Source organism: Lepeophtheirus salmonis, chromosome 3 (genome assembly GCF_016086655.4).
Source record: "Lepeophtheirus salmonis chromosome 3, UVic_Lsal_1.4, whole genome shotgun sequence".
Taxonomy (NCBI): domain Eukaryota; kingdom Metazoa; phylum Arthropoda; class Copepoda; order Siphonostomatoida; family Caligidae; genus Lepeophtheirus; species Lepeophtheirus salmonis.
Window position 1 is genome coordinate 12,487,629 of NC_052133.2, and position 20,269 is coordinate 12,507,897.

Here is a 20,269-nt window from a genome sequence, read left to right on the forward strand (position 1 = left end):
ATTCTTCATGCAAGATGCTTAGGAATGTCAAGACTCCATTCATTATTATTTTCCAAAATGGAAACTGTGTAGGACCCATGTCCCAATTTTTCTTAAGATGTAAGAAAGAAACTCACCACTTGGGCCATCAAATTTATATTATGATTCATATTGAAATCTCGATAGTTTTTATTCTCTTTTCCTCCAAATACAGAAAAAATACAATGGAGACTGTATGAATTTATGAAGTCTGTACCCGAGAAAAAAAATTAACGGTGAGTCACCTTATCAAATGCGACCAAGGAGAATAAGATAAAGGATGCCACATATACTAACTTTGGTATACGGTACCTGATGGATGTATGTTCAGCAAGTTGCGGATCATGACCGGTTTGATACATAATCAGTGTTTAATCGCAAGTTAATAACCCTTCCCAGCTGTAAATAGCTAATTCGTATTCAGCCAATAGGCGCATTAATAAGAGCTAAGCACGATCAATGTTATTATAACAACGGTATTCTGCAACGATTTTCGATTCTCACTGAAAATTTACTAGCATAAAGGATGATGTAATTGGGACCCTAAATACAGGTAGTTCCATAAATACGCAGACTAATTTTTAACCACTTATATCTCGAGGTTTTGTGACCGGAAATAAAAAATTCTAGCACAAGTAACTCGGTAAATCTTTTGGCTTTGTTTTTGTTTGTCTTACTCGCATCAAACAAAGTCGTTTACGATGAATGACGAGGCCAAACGTCATATGGTTGCCACTCTCCTCCGCGCCGGTAGGTATGTCAAGGAGATAATCAAGGATACTGGACTATCCAGGACTACTGTGTTCAAGGTTGAGAAGGTTGTAAAGGAGGGAAAAGATCTGAAGGAGGGTGTTCGGGCCGGCAGACCACGTAAAATCAATGTGGATGAGGTGAAGAAGGCCTTCACAAAAATATTTGCCCACCTCAATCACCTGATTTGAATCCCCTTGACTACAGTGTGGGGTGGCAAATTGAGAAGAAGGACTGTGCTACCCGCCACCCGAATTTGGACTCATTGAAGGCCAGCGTCAATGAATAATGGGCAGCCATGGAAGACCATTACATCATCAATGTGTGCAAGACCTTCTGCGGGCGCTTGGAGGGTGCCATAGCAGCTGATGGCGGTTATATTAAGTAATTATATTAAATCTATACCAGAATAAATTCTCTATTATATAATTTGCATAAAAAAATACGTCATACGAATTTTATTACACATTTAATTATTTGCCACAAATAGTACGCGTATCCTCCCCCCCAAAAAAAAAAAAAAAAAAAACACACACACAAAGCATTAACTTATTAGCCGTTAATCCGAGCTTGACGATCGTTTGAGCCGCTTCATTGTGCTTTGATCACAACCTTTTTGGCTGTTGTTCTCGTATGTGACCAATTTTTCATCCCCATACGCTTCAAAAATAGGTGGGACAAATTAACCCAATTACATCACTACAAAGAAAAATTTGAAAAAAATAAATAATCTTCTTTATTTTTATATTAACTATAACTATATACATTGAATTAGTAATGATATCATTGACTGTGTATGAAATGACTTGAATTCTAAACGAAGGTCCTTGATTTGTATTAATTAATTTAAAAATCATATGTAATACCTATTTTGAGTTTAAAATATGTAAAGTCAGCTGCTTTAAACAGGGCCATCCACAGGGGATGTGGCGTAGACCCATTCCCCATCCCAATTTAAGGAATTTTTGTATTTTCTAGAAAATGTAATATTTGAAAGTTTTTTCATAAAATGTAGAATTTTAAATTTTATTTCATTTTTCAAATGTGTTTCCAAAAAATATAATATTTGAGTTTATTTCCAATATATTCAATTTTTTCCAAAATAATTACATTTTTGTGAACAAATGTGGATTCCTGATCTTTCTTTACAAAAAATTTAATTTGGATTTTTTTTTTCAAAATAATAACATTTTTGTAAACAAATGTGAATTCTTGATTTCTTTAACAATATATGACATTTTCTTTGCAAATGGTTATGCATTTAACAAATATTTTTCCGCAAAATATTGAAATTTTGTGAACATCTCTGGATTCATTAAATTTTTCCAAAAAAATTAATAAATGAAATTTTTTCAAAAAATTTAATTTTTGAAAATAGCTATGAATTTTTGATTTTTTTTCTTGAAACTATTTGATACTTGAAATTTTTATCGAAAATCATTTTTTTAAATTTTGTGGATTTTTTGGAAATAGTTGTGGATTTCTGAAATGTTATTCCAAAAAAATTTTAAATTTGAATTTTTTTTTTAAATGTTTATTTTTTTGTGAACAGCTTTTAAATTTTTGATATTTTTTTCCAAAATATTGAATATATGAAGTTTTTCTTGAAAAATTAAATTTTTCAATTTTTTTTTCCAAAAAAAATCCAAAAACCATGTTCCCCAAAAATATAATTATGCAGATGTCCCTATTAAATCATACAAGAGTGACCTAATAATAATTAATGGATACAGCTGTAAGGAAAATTCACTACATCTTTGTTTATTTCAAAAAGCGAGTCGTGGCAGAAGAAATCGACAACAAATAACAAGAAATAAATAAGACTTGTTGATGTTTTGGGTATACTATTGTGGGATATGACCACTTGGAACTTGTTTATTAAGATAGTAATAGTTGAAATCTAAGATATGAATCTTGTAAGGCGCAGTGAAGTGAAGTATTAACGTATCAAAATTAGTTGCTGGGTTTTTTTCCCCTTCAAATATGGAAGAACATGATTTTATAGTAGATCTCAAATGTCTTATGGATCCCTGCAGTGACTCTCTCTCGCTCTTAAAAAAACACATCGTAGGCGGACCATTCATTAATGATGCATTGACGGAAAATTGAATCATAAAATATGTAAACGAAATGGCATGAATATTCAATTTCTTGGAGAATCAATTTTCATTTGAGCGCATTCATTAGAAAAATATACACATAGGATGTAGTGATCAGGGACGCACAGGGGTGGGTGGGTTGTAGAGGCTTTAGCCCTTCCCTAAATTACAAAATTCTTACTTTTTACTTTATTTTTTTTTTGTTATTCGGGGAAATTATGCAGCAGATTTAATATTTGAAATTTAATTTTTGATATTTTTTCCAAAAAAAAATGATTTTTTCGAAAATAATGTGCGTTTTTGAAATTAAAAGAAAAAAAAATTAACTTTTTGTGAATACCTGTTGATTTTTGATTTTTTTTTTTCAAAATATTAATATTTGAAATTTTTTTCCAAAAAAATTTTATTTTTAAATTTTTTCCCCAAAAATCTAATTTTCTGTTAAAAGCCATGGATTTTTGAAATTTTTTTCCAATAAATTTAACTTTTTTACGAATAAATGTGAATTTTTTTTCTTTTAAATTAATATTTTGGGAAATCATTTTATGAAAAATATTTTCACAACATATAATTTTTCAATTTAAAAAAAAAGAAAGTCCAACCCCCCTCCAAAATAAAATAAAATATAAATATACAGGATAGGGCAGCAAAATTTGGACTGCTAATTACTGTTTATTTTCTCATTACTATGACAAAGTTTAGTGATTATTTTTTGATAGTCTGTTTCCACCGTCCTTTTTACATAAACAAACTATACTAATAATTTACTCATCATGAGCAAGCAACAAGAAAAAAGGCAGCGAGCGTATCTCAAATCCCCTAGATGCCGGAGTTGATGTGATGAAGATTACAGACATTGTTAAGTGTTCTAGGTTCATTAGTTTGTGAGTTATTATGCTAAGTGTGACACTGCTTTTGGTATTTTCAAAACAATGGATCAACAACAATTTTTTGTTGTTCATTGTACACTGCTCCTTGAAGGGAAAAAATACTGTTCGAACTGTTCGAGTAATGGGGTGAAAAGTTTCATAAACTGAATAAAAGCCAATTTTAAACGAAAAAATAACAGTTTTTTTCTATCTTAAGCCTGAACTTTTCAGGAAACTTGTTATAATGAAAAATGGATAACATTATCCTAAATTTTTATTTTTTTTTCGAAAATCTTTAGAACTCTATTCGCGTTGTTAGCTTTATTCTATACTGAAAACTTTGATCCAAAAATAAACAGAATAAAATGCCCAAAATCAGTGAGAAATTGGTCGATTGTTCGCTAGTGTGAAATTTTTATTTAACAACTACTGGGTGTCCCGAAAGTCTTGACCAGTACATTCGATGGCTTTTTTCGAAGTTTCAGAGACTTTTTTACGTAAATGTTGCGTAAATAAAAGTTAAAGACCGTTTTCAGATTAACAAGTTTTGTTTCAATAACATTTCGAAATTCATAATAGTTTTTGACATGGAGGCTAAAAGACATGAAGTAGCTGCTCTGCTTCGTGCAGGAATCAACCACAAGGAGATCTCTGAGGCCACCAGCATGTCCGCCAGCACCATTGGCAGGATCAAGAGGAGGTTGGACAAGGGGAAGGCCTTGAAGACAAGCCTCGAAGTAGGAGACCTGTCTTAAAGGCCACCAAGGCCACTAAGAAGAAGATTAGGGCCCAGATCAAGATAAACCCTCTTCTGAGCATCAGAACAATTGCCAAGAAGAACAACATGGGTAAGACTACTGCTGCCAACATTGTCAAGGACATTGGGGGCAAGTCCTTGGTCCGCACCACCAGTCCCATGTTGTCCATGGCCAATATGGAGGCCAGATATATCCGAAGCAAGAAGATTTTGAACAACATGAAAAGCAATGGGAACAGAATTCTCATTTTTTCCGATGAGAAAACTTTTACAGTGGATCCAGTCTTCAACCGCAAAAATGATCGCTACATTAGCCTTAATAGTTATGTTGAATCTGAGAAATATGTGTCCATGACCAAGCACCCAGCCAGCATCATGATGCTTAGAATTGTTGGCTCAGATGGTAAAGCCATGCCTCCAGTCTTCTTCCGAAAGGGCTACAGGCTCACCTCGGAGGACTACATCAAGGTGGTCAAGACCAAGGTGGTCCCATGGATCAGGAAGGAGTATCCTGACAAGAGGGTGTATTTCCAGCAGGATGGGGCACCCGCACACACAGCCAAGAACACCCAGAAGTGGTTGAAGGAGAATGTGGAATTCTGGCCTAAGGACTTCTGGCCCCCCTCCTCCCCCGACCTGAACCCCTTGGATTTCAGCATCTGGGCGCACATTGAGAGGCAGGATTACAAAAAACGCCACAGCAGTACCAAAGCTCTCAAGGCCAGTATCACCAAGGCCTGGGCCAAGATGGATCCCACCTACATCAAGAACACCTGCTCCTCCTTCCGTCCCCGTGTTGTGGCTGTTATGGAAGCTAAAGGCCAAATTGTTAAAAATATATTATAGATTATAACCAAGCGAAGTTTTTTTATTAGAAACATGTCTCTGTATATCTACTTTTAGTCCTTGTAGATCTTAATGAAGTTGGAAGTTAGAAATCAGTCAGGACTTTCCGGACACCCGGTATAGGGAATTAATCACAAATTTAACATAACATATTATAATTCAACCAATTAGCAACATAGTTGACATCGAAGTACATTGTAAATTTGTATATAAGGTACGTAATTGTTATGCATAATTTAAGTTGACATGGCGTGAATAAATCTGATATGGAGGATGGAAGTGTCTGCGATAAAACAATAGCTTATTTCTATATATAGTCTATTATTTTATTGGTAAGTGCCGATCCGATGACAACATTTCATTTTTATTTAAAAAAACAAAACAAATAAATTTGCATGACCGAATTCCTTTCATGATCAATTGATCACGTATATATGTACTTCTATATTTCATAGTCTTGTCTGTCACCCTCTTTTATTGAATTAACATTAACTTAAGCATAAGGCTTTCAATTTTAGATGAAAAAATCTTAGATGGTTCTTTGTATAGATTGAAATAATAAAAAAATAAAAAATAAACCCAAAATTAATGTTCCAGCGGAGAGCTGATTAGCTGCCATGAAGTTTCATTAAATTATCTGTGTGCAGCTAAGAGATTACAGAAATAGACAAAAATCCCACTCCGTACATAGCAATGAGGAATTACTCCGATATCTATTCTCAATTCTACGTCAAGTCCAAAGGGGCTTTACATTAATAACTCTAACAAAAAATATTCAGGTTACACTAGGCAAACAAACAAACAAACAATCAGAGGTAAGAATTGAACAACATGCCTCAATGGACAACGTGCTCGGGAGATATTATTCTCTTGAACTCAATGTGCGTAAGTTCACGCCCCTGTCTTTCCTAGAGAAGGAAATATACTTGATGTATAGGGATCCCACCATACCGTGGTTTTAAACTCTGCAGATTTCGCATAAAGCGGTCTTTGTAGTTATTCTGACTCCCCACATAGTGTGGTATATTCACATCATATCGCGTTTGATTATAGTATGATAGCAAATTATAAAAACTATATATTGAGGTAAAAAATAACTTTTGCAGTTGTTGATGAGTTTGCTCCTACTATGCCTATACATTCAGTTAATGGAAGTGTCTAATTTTTCACAGGGGAGTGTCCTATAAGTTTTTGATTGGATAAATAGACTTCAAGCTTTTGGTTATTAGTTATTTCTTATTGAAACTTAGAATTTAAAAGGTTGCTGAATATATATTGATTAAGTTCCGATTATTTAAATTTTAGAATATTGAAATGAAAGCATAAAAATCAAGTAAATATCCGATCAATATTGAATTTTACAAGTTTTTTGTTGTACATATATAATTTAAATCATTAATGATGAATAAAATGTTTTTTTTTGTTTTTTGTTCTAAGGAAAACAAAGGAAAAATAGTGACAAGTAGACTTTGAAAAATAGTTTAGCCAATTTTACGAGTTTTTGTGCTAACAAAGCCCCTGTACAACGCGGGTTAATTACAACGTAGACTTTTCTTGTTCCCAGAAACCGCAATAAGGGGGGAACCCCTGTCTATGGAATTCAAAGAAGATTCCTAGCTCAAATGGAGTAAATGTAATACTATAATGTTTACTTTTACTTAATCAGTGTAACTCCATCTGACCAATTAAAGGAACAGCGTAACCTTCATAGACAGTGACAAGATTGTGCCTGGCTCAGGTTCAGTAGTGCTATGGGTCCCAGTCTCGGTTCTTTCATCTCAACGGTTCCGGAATCAATCTCAGTTAAACTTTATCGGTCTTGGTTCCGGTCTTCGCTCTCGGTTCTTTGTTATAAAAAAAAATTATAATTAGATTGACTATGAGATTAGAGAACAAATCCCATTCTGTTTCTAGAAATGATATAGGCAGAAGTTACTCCAAAGCCGATCCTCAATTCTACTCCAAGTCCAACAAGGTCTTACACATATAACTCTGCAATAAATCTTCAGATCTTCTCTCGTCTTTTACGCACTTATGATTATTTTATACTTATCGTTCTCTCTTCAAGAATAATGATAACAACTTTTTAAAATAAATAATTCTCTTTAGACTGTATTTATATTGCAATCTTCAATTTTCATATATTTTATACCGACAGTTATTTGTGTTAATCCAAGATGGCGTTACCTAATGTAGAAAGACAAAAGTTCATAGTGTATGTTTATTTTTTTGCTTCTTTTCTCCAAATCATGTCATTTTAAACATTGATTGGTTCAATTTGAATTAGTTCTTGATGTTAAGCTTGGAACAATTCTCAACAATCATCGAATAATTAATTATTCCATCATTGTTAAAGACTGACAACCAAGTGAGTTTAAGTCCTTTTTTTTTTCCTTTTCGGAGTATAGGTTGCAAAATAATATATAGGTAATAACGTGCTAAGGCATTTTTTACATCTATTTATGCATTTTTATATTTACTAATTGAACAGGTCATCTGAAGAGTAAAATGACTATTGAACACATCTCTTCAGATTATTGAGCAACAATATAAAATGCTGTAAAATTAGAAATGTTGTTTTGACTATAGGTGTCTATTCTTGATCTTAATATTATTCTCTCATCTAGCCTTAAATGTTGAAAAGAAGAATAAAAGAGGGGGCTCGACCGCTACAAAAGTTAAAATAAAACACATACACAAAGTGTATTGTGTATACCGTTAAAAAAGAAGGCATATTCAGCATTTTTTAAATAAATATTGAGGCGTTCTATTAATTATACCTTGGCAAACTCACTTGTTGGTTACAAATATTTTTGTATTTTAATTGTAAAAGGAAATTGTTTCATTATTTACATGGAAAGTGGAACAAAAAAGGAAATGGACTAAGCATGAATTACAGCGGGGGATTGAGACAACATTGACTTTTTTGGCTTGTAGAAGGGAAAATTCAATGTTATGGAAGGTTTAGAAGCTGTTAAATATTGAGAACAAATTAGAAAAGGAAAATATTCTTCCTTTTGTCCTTTTTTAATAATATATCACGTTGTTAACTTTATTGTATCTTGTAACCTTTCATCCGAAAAGTACAGTGTGAAAAAAGACCAACACCAGTCAATGAGAATGGAATTAATGTTTAATAGTTTTAAGAATTGTACAGAATTTAACGAATGCTATTTCAATGTTACCAATAAATGTTCAGAACACGGATGAGTGTTAAAGAAGGAGAACCATCGACAGTGGAACAAGAGTACCAACATAAGACAAGATTATTTGATTTCTAAAAACCATGAAGACATACATTGACAATGTTGATTTGTTAAACTCGAATAAAATCTAGTTAAGAAGTGACCATAAAAAATAATACAGTAAGTGAGAAGAATGACGTAATTGGCTGACTACCGGTTATTTTAGTATTTTTTTCCTTTTTAAGGAGACAAAAAGAGATGTAATAAAAATTGTTTTATATACAACAGCTCTACCACTGTATGCTGATACCGTAAGTCAGACATAGCAAGCTTCATCGCATATTCTCTCAACCTTTCTTCCAAAAGCTGACAAGGAATTCATAATATAGGAGTTGTTGATCCCAATATTGACGGGTTTGATATCATTAATAGGAGAGGTTTAAAAGAAGTTGAGGCTGTCGAAGTTGACCAAAACATTCAAATTGTAGCAGTACCAAATAGATATGTGAACAACATAAAAGGCATTACAAATATTTGTATATTAATATTTTAATTTATGGAACTCTTTAGTTTCTCTAAGTAAAGGATGATTCCATAGAAGATCTAGCGTGATTGATGTCTAACATGTCGTTACCGTTAATATATCACGCAACCCTTCATCCAAAAAGAAACAGAAAAAAGGTCCTAAATCATCTGATAGTTGACCTTATAAGTCAATTATATGTAATAACTGCTATTCATCTTTTAAGTACTCCTAGACTATCATTAGACCAATTCATATTAAAATCCTACATAGTATTTTATTCGATACTGTATATAATATTGCTTCGTAATATAATATTAAAAGCTTATAACATTTATATTTCTATATAGTAGCCAAAATTTACTTATAGACATAATAAGATGGCATATATATAGGTATATACAACGAGAGATCAAGAATAAATTGTATTCCTGTCCTTTTGGAAACGGAGCAAAATTACAGAATAAATTATTACTTCGTTTATTTATCAAAAAGAATAAATAATGAAATTGCCATGACGTATCAAGCGAGACGAGCATAGCTAACAACAAAATACAATGGGTATTTTTGCGTTAGTGAGGTAACGCCGTGCTAGATAACTATATGTTCTAGTGTTTTGGTAAATTATCTTTCGGCTTCAACAAATGTCCTTTACTTTTTCTCTGAGTAAGCCCTCCTTGTATTTATATCTTTTTGAGTACTTTATGGCCAGTGGGTATGTAAAAATAAAAGAAACTGAAAATGAATGTGGTAATCCTGACCATTTGAATATTTTTTGGGAAGAGAGTATCTTAGCTGTAATTTTTTATTTATTATATGACCTGCAAGCAGTCGTATGATGATGAAAGATAACACCAGTCCTCATTCTTAGACCTATTGCAGATATATATAGGCTGGAATTACTCCAATGTCGATCCTCAATTATAATCTTAGTCAAACAAGGATAGCTCCCTTGCAAAGATGTGCCTCTAACCAAAAGGGATTGAAACATTTCGTTTAATTTTTGTATCTCTCAACCGTCCTTCTCCAAAAAGAGAGGGGAAAAATGAAAATAACCCGTACTTAGCCAATTAAGTCATTCTTTTCAACTATGGAACTATTTTACATTTAAAACATCCTAATCTTTATTGTATCTCTCAACTTTTCCTCCAAAAAGAGGGAGAAAAAAGGCTTGAAATATATGGTAAATGCAAGGTTAATAGAAATACAAGGTTATACCATAAAGTGTGTTCGACTGGTGTTTGACTTCTACCACGCTTTTATATTGATGTCATAATAGATGAGTTGTTGCGTGTTTGCTCAAAATCCGTTTTTCTTGCCTAGCTGTTGGTACGATACATTATATTGAAAATTTTACCAATGGTGACGTGATAGACTATGAGTGGTTGCGCATTTGTCAAAATCTGCCTGTCTTGTCCATCAGTTGGTACAATACATCAGATCGAAAATTCTAGCAAGGCTAATTACATGATGGTCTATTAAGCTATGTATTTCTATTAACCTTGGGTAGATGGGAAAAATTGGCCAACTAAAGGGCACGGGAAAACTAAAAAATATGTATTATCCGCATGGGGTGTAACTCACTGTCGCTTTGGGCCAATATAAGTATGGATTGCTTTAGGGGCCTAGTATCACTCAAGATTACGACAATAGTTAATACTTATACTTATATTAATATTTCATTTTTACAAATTTCAATATTGCAATATTTGTAATTGAGTTGTAAATTAGTTATTATTATAATTATACATATGCCATCGTTTTGTAAATAAAATAAAAGGACTTTTGTCAACAGGTGACTCAACTTCGTCTAAAGTCTTTCTTTAACTGGTAGCTAGTATTCATTGACTGGATAATCATAATTATTATTCAGGGAGGTTTATTATTTTTCTAACGGGTGATGTGTTTACAATACCGCCCTATATAATAACTGGATACTCAATAGGCAAAGAATAGGAGAGTCAATCGTCAGCTGATATTTTATGTTATATATATATAATAAAAAAAACAAGTAGTAGTAATATTTATGTAGTAGTCAAACCCTGAAAGACAAGTCGTTCTTTTTTTTCTTTTTATTCAATAGGTTGTGCATTCAGTTATTATATAGGTCGCTGGTTTACAAATGAATTTAAGAAAACCCCACTTATGCCTTATTATTTCTTTTTTGAGAAAGAAAGGTTGCGAGAGCCAATAAATGTAACCATTTGAGAAGTAGAAAATCGACAGCTGATAAAATAGTACGCAAAAGTGAATGTTTTGAAGATTTCCTATTATGGTGCATAAGTACTGTCAAGTCAAGTGATTTAATGACGTCATATTAACCCCCTTTATGGAACGTGACTATAAGCTATGACAATTGACTACTTGCTAGAAAATTGTATTTTTTTTTTTTGCTAGCTGGATCCATTCCATTTATACATAGATCAGTCTTCTTTCTCCATCTACAAACATATTCACGTGAAGGTCCTTATAAAACCTATATACATACACAGTATATGTGAGTTTGCTTCCTACTCTATAAGAATACATAACTTCCTGTTTGCCGTTGCTGCTGCTGTTGTTGTGTGTCCCTTCCTTCTCCTTCCTTGCTTCCATTGGTAGAATCATTAATACCTATAAAAACTGGTCTTCCCTCTCGTTTCATTTCTATGATGTCAGCCCTGTCAAAAGTAGTCAAATATTCAATATATATCTACACCTTACATATATGCAAAAAGAACCATAAAACCTTTATTACATACAAAGGAAGGCATGATCCATCTTATAAGTTACAGAAACAATCACACAATGTAGTGCCATGGACAATAATCATATTCATTAATGTAACATGTCCTTATCTAAGAAATTTATAAATAAATAAATGTATTTAGCGTGCAGATTCGATGCCAAGGTTACTATTAATAGCAACTTGGTTTTACCATCAACATTACTCTACATAGGTACGAAAGGAAATACCAACAGTAATATTATTATCATGAAATGAATGCAGTAAAAGTTTTCTTTTATCTGCAGTAGTATCATTATATTATAATAGTTTATAATATTATTCGGGAGATCGATGATAAACAGGAGGGAAAGGAAGAGAGAGAGAGAAAAGGCGGAAATGGCGTTGTTACAGATCCTACATTGACATTGTTTTAAGTGAAGGGTTGGGTGATATGATATATTGATTAAATAATAATGGTAGTTGAAAAATCCTCATGAAGCAGCTTAGCTACAATGACCTTTTTTTGCATCCTAGGACAGTTGAGTCTCTGAGCAGGTGAAGTGAATATATACGTATATACTTGAATAGATCAAATGTATGTATAATAAATAATAATATATTATGTAGCAGAGATACGACCAAAAAAAAGGAGAGAAAGAATCAGTCGTGAGTGTGCATGAATTTAAGTACATAATTCAGAAAGCGGGAGAGGGAGCCTTCCCTTATAGTAGTTGTTGTAGTACTAGAAGCTCCTCTTTGATGACGACAAGTACGTCTATGCTCTGTGTATACTGATACACCACTCCAAGTACACAACATACCCACGGCCACACCATTGAAGAAGAAGTACGATGGAAATAATACGTGCGAACACTTTTCGTAATAAGTAACAAACTTTTTTGTAGAAGCATAATTACATAAGTCTTCCCTTGATTCTATGTGAATCACAACGTGTACAAAAGAGGAGTGAAGTGAGTTCATACTACTTCTAGGACTATAGAACAAAAACTAATCAATCCTCATCACACAGTTGTATAATTATAGTAGTTCATAACCCTCTTCTTTCCTTCCTTCAATGGAGCCCTCACCTCATACCTATCTCCAAGACTTGGAGCGGAGCCTTGAGTCTCTAAAGGAGAGTACTGCCAATCGTCCATCTCAACTAACAAACCTCAACTACCGCATACTTGACTCCAACAAGGAGCTAAAAAAACTTTTGTCGTCTATTGGAGCTTGTCACTCAGCATGGGCTCCTTAATCTCCATTTTTTTCAAGTTGTTCAAAGCATTTCCAATAAGAAAAGATCCTCTCAGGTGATGAAAGGTAGGTCCATCATTTCCATTAACTTGATTCACTTTTTGTTGGTAATCAAATTAGTAGTACTTATAAATGGTAATAAATATATGCAATCTCACCTCAAAAAGGGATCCATAGCTCTCCCTCTAAGGAAAGGAGTATTACATAATATACATAGGCAGCAGCTAAAGGGATTGGATCTTCATAGGTACACAATATATTCAAAAGAGTATGTACAACAAGAGAGACATTAACTTTTAATCGATGTATGTACCTTCATATGTTATATATATTATGTATGTAGATGACTCATAAATAATTAATCCGTCTTTCAATTATACATTCATTGTGTGATGAAGGAGAGCCTTTCTCCCTATTGGATGTTTTTATATCTATGCTACAAGTGTATTATTGTACATAAATATCTGTAAAAGGTGTATACTTGCTATTATTTATCACTGAATATTGATTTTAGGGGAGCAATTTAACGACTTACAGTATCTTAAGTTAAGGCAGAAAGAACGATGCTTTTATTGTGCATAATAAACAGGGTTGTCCGTAATGGGAGCCCCATACTCAGAGTCTAAACAGGGATTCTCAACCTTTTTTCAGTCAACTGTCCCAACAAGTAGGTCAATACATCATTTTAGTTTAAGTGATGTATCACTTGTAAAATATTTTTCAAAATGTCAAGTACCCCAAAGGGTACGCATACCCCCATTTGAGAACCACGGGTCTATGATATATATTAGAATATGTATGAATACTTTTTTTACTGGTTAAACATTGTCCTACACTTGACCAATACGATCTTAATCAATGGGCTTGTCATTGTTCAAAATAATTTGGTAAAGACTCACTGGTTGTCAGCTCAGGGGCATCTATAGGGGTGGGGCTGAAGTGACTGTACCTTCTCAAATTGCGAAATTTGTATTGGTATTTTTATATAAAATATCCGTCCTGTATAAAAAAAAAATTAAATATCAAAATATTCAAAAAAAAAATTATTCTTTCAAAATTAGTCCTTTCCAAAAAAAATAACCAACAATTTTCTAAAAATCATTTGTAAAATTTGGTAACGAAAAGTTCGGTAAAAAAAAAACCAACCAGCCTACTCGAACAAAATTAATAGGCGCAACTAGTGTAGTGTCAGTCCTTACTTATTCGGTCCAGTCCAGTAGTGTATACCCTCTTCGGGTCTTAACAGTCCTTCGGGTGACAGTATTAGAACCGATGAAAAAAGAAGAAATATAGTTGAGTGACAACATAAAAGAACGAACTTTTTAAGTTTGAGGATTGATATGCAGGAATAAACTGGACCGGCCCCGACTGAACTAGACGGGACTCCAATCTTCAGCCCAAAATATGGACCGACACAACCCATGTATTTTGCCTACACGACTATCATCAAGATGTCCTTGCTGAGATTGGAAGCTGCATTGGCGTTCCACCATACCCTACATTACGAAGTCAAGGGGTAAAAATGCAAAGACGAGAGAGATCCAAATTGGCTCTGCATCATTTTTGCACTTCATTGGCAGTGTGAGTAGGGCCCCATCCGGCCTTTGCAATATTTCTGAATTGGTTAACGAAATATCCACACAGAATAAATAATACTCTCTTAATTTAATGACATTTTTATATATGGTTTCCTTATTCTGGAACACTCTTTGTATGAGACACTTTTCGAATTAATTAAACATTCAACTATTGAATTACATTTATCTATCAATATATTAAATGAAAATGTCTGTGTGTGTGTGTTTGTTCGGGAATCACGCCCAAACCAATGAATGGATTTCGCTGAAATTTTTCACGTAGATTTTTAAGGATCAAGACAGGGTTCTGGTAACATTTTTTTGGCCTTCAAGGTGGTGGCGGCTTTTAAAGAGCATTTTCTAAAAATGATTTTTTTAAACTAACCAACGACTATTTCATATAGGCCCATAAATAAAGAATGTAAAATTTTAAGAATTATTCTAGTTTCATGTGGGTATGTATCTTAACAAACTTTTTTTTAAATGAGATTTTAATGTTTAGAGAAGGAGAGAATAAGACACGAGATTTTTAAACGATAGTTCCGCTTGAATATTTTTTGTTCTCTAAACCTTAATTTCCAGTAAAAAAAAAGAAGAAGAATTCAGAATTAATTTTAATTTTCTTAATAACACCGGACAAACCTACTCTATCACCTTTGACAAAAAAGGTTGCAAAGATTCATACCAACAGCAACATGTAGCGAAAATAATTCTTAAAAATTGACGGTTTTAGTTTTATACGAAGCAAAAAAGTTCAGAATTCATTTTAATTTCTGAATGTCCCATGCAAATTTACTCTAGTACCTATTATGTCTAGGCATGATATTAAAAGTAGGGATCGATCAAGCAATAAACAATGAAGAAACTAAAATGATGTTATTCATTTATTTTTGTCTGGTATGACACACCTAAATAAGTAACATTCAACTTATTATGTATAGTATAATACACCAAGCACTGTTTCTTAGGATTTTTTTCAGTCCTACCTACCTAGGCTTGTAGTCCTAAGTAACATTGTTTGTTGCCTTTTACTGTCAATGTCAAAGGATTAAAACGAAGAAAATATATTAATGTACAAACGATTAATACATCATTGTTGTTTATTGTAATACACAATTTATGTACTTCAACCTTGGAAGTACGTACGATTATTGTCCAATCATAGATTTTATAAATAGGGTACTACTACTCTCTGTGTTCATAATTACATAATAATATTTATTCAGAATAAGTATTCTGTGGGATTATAAATAGAATGATGTATTTTGTACGTTCCTCAAATAATGAGGGATAACCTGATTCTACATGATCGTGTACAAAGAAACGGAGTAATTGCATCACTCTACAAAAATACTTTGTGCTGTGTCAGTCCTTATTTATTCGGTCCAGTCCCTTCGGACTGTTAGTGTTAGAACTGATTAAAAAAAGGAAGAAAATAAGTTGAGTGACCTCATCAAGGATCGAACTTTATAAGTTTTAGGACTAAACTGCACCAGAACGAGAGCGTGTCTTCAGTACTGAAATAGGACCGGCACAAAATATGAATAAATATGTGGTTTGTCAACATTCAACAGTCTTAAGAAAAATAAAGAAAAGTAGAAAATCCCACTGTATTTGTTTATTTCATATACAAATAGAGTGGGGATCCAAAACTTGCAGTAACATGACTAAATGACGAAGAACATAATTTTTATGGAATCAAGGAAAGACAACTCAAAAACAATTTAGAAATTGTTTAAAATTATATTTTTTATTGAATATATCCTCTTTCACAAGCAATAACACTCTCAATGGGTAGCGCGCTCGGGAGAAATTATTTTCTTAAACTCAATGTGCGTAGGTTCGCGCCCCTGTCATTCCTAGAGGAAGAAATATACTTTATGTATATGGATTTCACACAAGATTCCTAAGTCAGATGGAGTAACCGTAATAATACTTTAATGTTTACTTGTACTTTGGAAAAGCTACAAATTTGGATGAGAGTGTGCGGCAGATATTCTTCTCCGGGACATCCCAAGCTGCAAAGAGTTTGATGTCCGGGCTGGACAAGGGCCAAATGGAGGTAGGCTATTATTGCTTACAGAAGTGTAAAATAGTTAGATTCATAATATAGATGTCAACCCCATTCCCATTCTTAATAGACTTCTCGATGTTGTAAGCAGTACAAAACAAAACTTGCTTATTTTTGTTTCAGCTGTCGTTTGATTGCGCAATGACACCTCTTAATTTTGAAATAACGGGCATGAAATTGTAATGAAATGCTACTGGGAGTTATGGGTTCCCAAACCGTACATATAGCTCAATATTTAATAGACATATTTGAGTCGATTATATAAGCTTTGCATTCAAATTTGTGGTATGTGTTAAGATACCCAATCATTTTAGCTATAGTAGAGAACCTGTATTTGGTTAAAGAGACCGACATGGGCTCTCAAAAGAAATATGCCAATTTCTCATGTGACAATCAATTTTGTCTACTTTAAGTTCAATTTACGGAGCCTCCAGATGATTAATTAGAATAATATGTGTATGAATATATGTATGTCATATTGAGAGAGAGAGAACAAAATGCTGGTACTTTGGAGTGCCCTGTTAGTAATGACTAAAAATACATACATATATCTATACGATTAAAAGTATCTAACATACGTATATCTAATATTATATCAAGGATTACCATTACTTGATTTCTCTCATTTCACGTTCCAATAAAAAGTATTTTTTTTTATTTTGTGTGTTCATTTTTATTGAATGACCTGGTTTATATTATTACATTTTTCCATTGTCATTTCTTTTAATCATGATTTGTGCCTTTGATTTTTAACCAGGTTGCTACAAGGACTTTAATCTCTGTCGCTCAGTGGATCTCGTAAATCGAAACAAGGGCGTAAATAGCTTTACTGGGAAAACGCGGCTCCTTTTACGAACGTCTCTCAAAAATAAATGTCTTGGGCAATTACTATACTTGATTCATGAGTACTCCTTGGAATACTACTCCCCAGAATCTATTCTCAATGATACAGAGGTATGTATATTGAATATGTTAAAACTCTTATTTTTATATATATATAACTTATGTTTGTGCCTATATACAAATGGGTTAGATAATTTTTATATTCCCTTAACTTTATGTAGGACTATGATCTGCTCATGAAAACTATCAAAAACTCTGAGTCACCTCATCTTTCATTTGATCTGGATTTACAGAACACGTCTTTCCTTGATCAAACGTGGTTTATGCCATATTATATTATATACGAGCTTGTACCGTGTAGAGATCTAGGATTACTCATACAGTAAGTCATTGAACCTTTTATGACGCTGTCTGATGATATGATGTACATAAAACCATCTTTATGCCTCCATTTTCTTTCAATTCAGTGTGGTAAAGGGTCGTAGCATCGTTGTCGAAGTGCATAAAGGCTCTGTGGCAGGAGAGGATGGTAAAGTAGAAGTGGGTGATGTCATCGAGTCAGTTAATGGAATCCCCACAATAGATCTATCCTCCTATGAAGTTGCTACTCTCATAAAGAAACAATCAAATGGCGGACGTAGACCGCATGTCATCGGAGTTATTAAAGGCAGAGCGGACTACAAAGGCACAATTTACTCACCACTAATACCACTCTGGGAGGAAACTGGTCTTAAAACGTCAGAGGTTGTGAGTAAATGGATTGAAGGAAATGATCTCTATAGTGATGATGAAGAGTTTGGTCTCCTTAATGGAAGTTGTAATCACCTCTCTGGATTTAAAATCGAGTATTTGGGTAGTGTGAAGGTGAGTAATGATTGGTTGTAATTAATCAAATATGATGCTTAAAGGTAACTGAAGAAGATTCCGTATTTTTGCAATGTCATTGTGCAAAATTACGATATATGCATTCCATTTTTCATACTTCACCAACAATAACAATAATTACTATAATAGTATACATATATTTTATTGTTATAATCTATCAACAGGTTGGATCCACCGGAGATACTTCCATATTAGACTCTGCAATAGACAGAGTTCAAAGCCAAGAATTGAAAAATGAAAATCGAGCTACACATCCTGTCAAGCTCGTCCTTGGTGAGCTGGGTCTAAGAATGTACTGTGAAAAAACTGGAACCTGCGTTCTCAACTACAATTATCCAGAGGTGAGATATTGTCTTTCAAAAAAAAAAAAAAAAAATGACTTTATGTTTCCTATCTCCAGGTATCCTCTTGTGGCCAAGGACAACGTTCTCCCGAGTATCTTGCTTTCTGTACTGGAAATACCTTTTGTTCACAAGCAAGTGAATTTTTATGTCATATTTTCTATTCCACAAATCTTGAAAAGAATATGGAATTTGTTTCTAGAATGGCGAGTGGTTTTGATCGAACTCTTAGTGCTGCTTAATCTTGATAATAATTTCTCTCTGTTTTTTTTTGTTGTTGGATATCTATCTCATTTATTTATTTCATATAGCTTACTTTGAATATACATACTTAAAGCCTAAACTTCATAGAACAATTACTGCTAAATTAATCATATTTGATCAAATGTGGTGCGTCAATCTTGAGTTAAAAAAAAATATTTTACTTGATAAATGGTAGAGCCCCAATATTTCACAGACGTATTTGAGTCAATTATGGGATCGTTTGTTGATATTCTGAGTTACATTGAGATACCTCAAATATATTAATTATAGTCTAAGAGTTATAGAGTCTTCATTTAATTTATATAACCTACTGTCCTACTTTTGGAGGACCTACTGTCCTCTTTTTACATCATGTTTTATGTTTTTTTTTTTTAACAAATACATGAAATGTCCAGTATTTTATTTGGAGGACAAGTTCTTAAAATAAAAGTAAAACTATAAATAAATAAATGTAAACGATAGAAAAAGAACACTAATATTAACACTGATCCAGTTACGCGTCCTTTAAAAAAAAAAATATATAAATCTGGTCAGGCATTTAGGCATCGGGAAAATAAAGTTTAATTTCCGATTATTATATATTATTAATTATTTCTTTGCAAAGTTATGAAATATTTCCGTCGGATAAGGTTAATTTTTTACTTCAGTCTTATCATTTATGCTCAAAAACTGAGAAGAAACATGTGGTCAGTGCAGCAATTCTTGTTCTAATACATTAAGTTTTGTAAATGTTATACATGTTGTCTCATATGTGGGACCGTACCACACGTTTCTGAACGTGTATGATCATATTCATTGTACTGTACCGGCTTAATCGTTACTCACTAGTAGATGTGTAATATAGGTCGACCCAAAGTTAATAGAAATACAAGGTAATACCATAATGCGTGTACGACTGATGTTTGACTTCCAGCAGGCTTTTAATGATGACGTCATAGTAGATAAGTGATTTGCTGTTTTAACAATATCTGTTTTTCTTGCCCTGCAGTAGGTACGACACATTAAATTGAAAATTCTAGCAATAGTGACGTAATAGACTATGAGTACTTCTGTGTTTTGTCAAAATCTGCCTATTTTGCCATGCAGTCGGTAAAGTACATCAAATTGAAAATTCTAGATAGCCCGATTACATGATGGTCTAACTTTGTATCTATATTAACCTTGGGTCGACCCACATGTGTACATACATATTACGCTCTAACAAGAGAAATCGGATTAATTAGGAATGGAATAGGGAATTTTTACTAGAATCAGCATCGGGATTTGTTTTTTATTTG

General features: G+C 33.1%; 1 protein-coding gene across 4 annotated transcripts; it reads left to right on the forward strand.

Moving 5' to 3' along the window:
* The first annotated feature begins 6,758 nt into the window (after nucleotides 1-6,758).
* On the forward strand, nucleotides 6,759-19,071 carry LOC121114127 (uncharacterized). 4 transcript variants are annotated; one of them, XM_040707985.2, is made up of 7 exons: nucleotides 10,644-12,725; nucleotides 12,785-13,077; nucleotides 17,417-17,613; nucleotides 17,724-17,884; nucleotides 17,970-18,366; nucleotides 18,552-18,728; nucleotides 18,788-19,071. In XM_040707985.2, the coding sequence occupies exons 2-7, from the start codon at nucleotides 13,071-13,073 to the stop codon at nucleotides 18,968-18,970; spliced, it is 1,122 nt and encodes a 373-aa protein (XP_040563919.1). In that variant the 5' UTR covers nucleotides 10,644-12,725; nucleotides 12,785-13,070; the 3' UTR covers nucleotides 18,971-19,071. The 4 variants fall into 4 exon arrangements, with proteins under 4 accessions (XP_071743127.1, XP_040563919.1, XP_040563918.1 ...); XM_071887026.1 differs by lacking the exons at nucleotides 10,644-12,725; nucleotides 12,785-13,077 and adding an exon at nucleotides 6,759-7,707; XM_040707984.2 differs by having other exon boundaries at nucleotides 10,644-13,077.
* The last annotated feature ends 1,198 nt before the right edge of the window (nucleotides 19,072-20,269 follow it).

Coding starts and splice junctions, on each gene's coding strand:
- LOC121114127 (XM_040707984.2), top strand. Junction 17,614..17,723: donor CTATTCTCAATGATACAGAG/GTATGTATATTG, acceptor AACTTTATGTAG/GACTATGATCTGCTCATGAA. Junction 17,885..17,969: donor GATCTAGGATTACTCATACA/GTAAGTCATTGA, acceptor CTTTCAATTCAG/TGTGGTAAAGGGTCGTAGCA.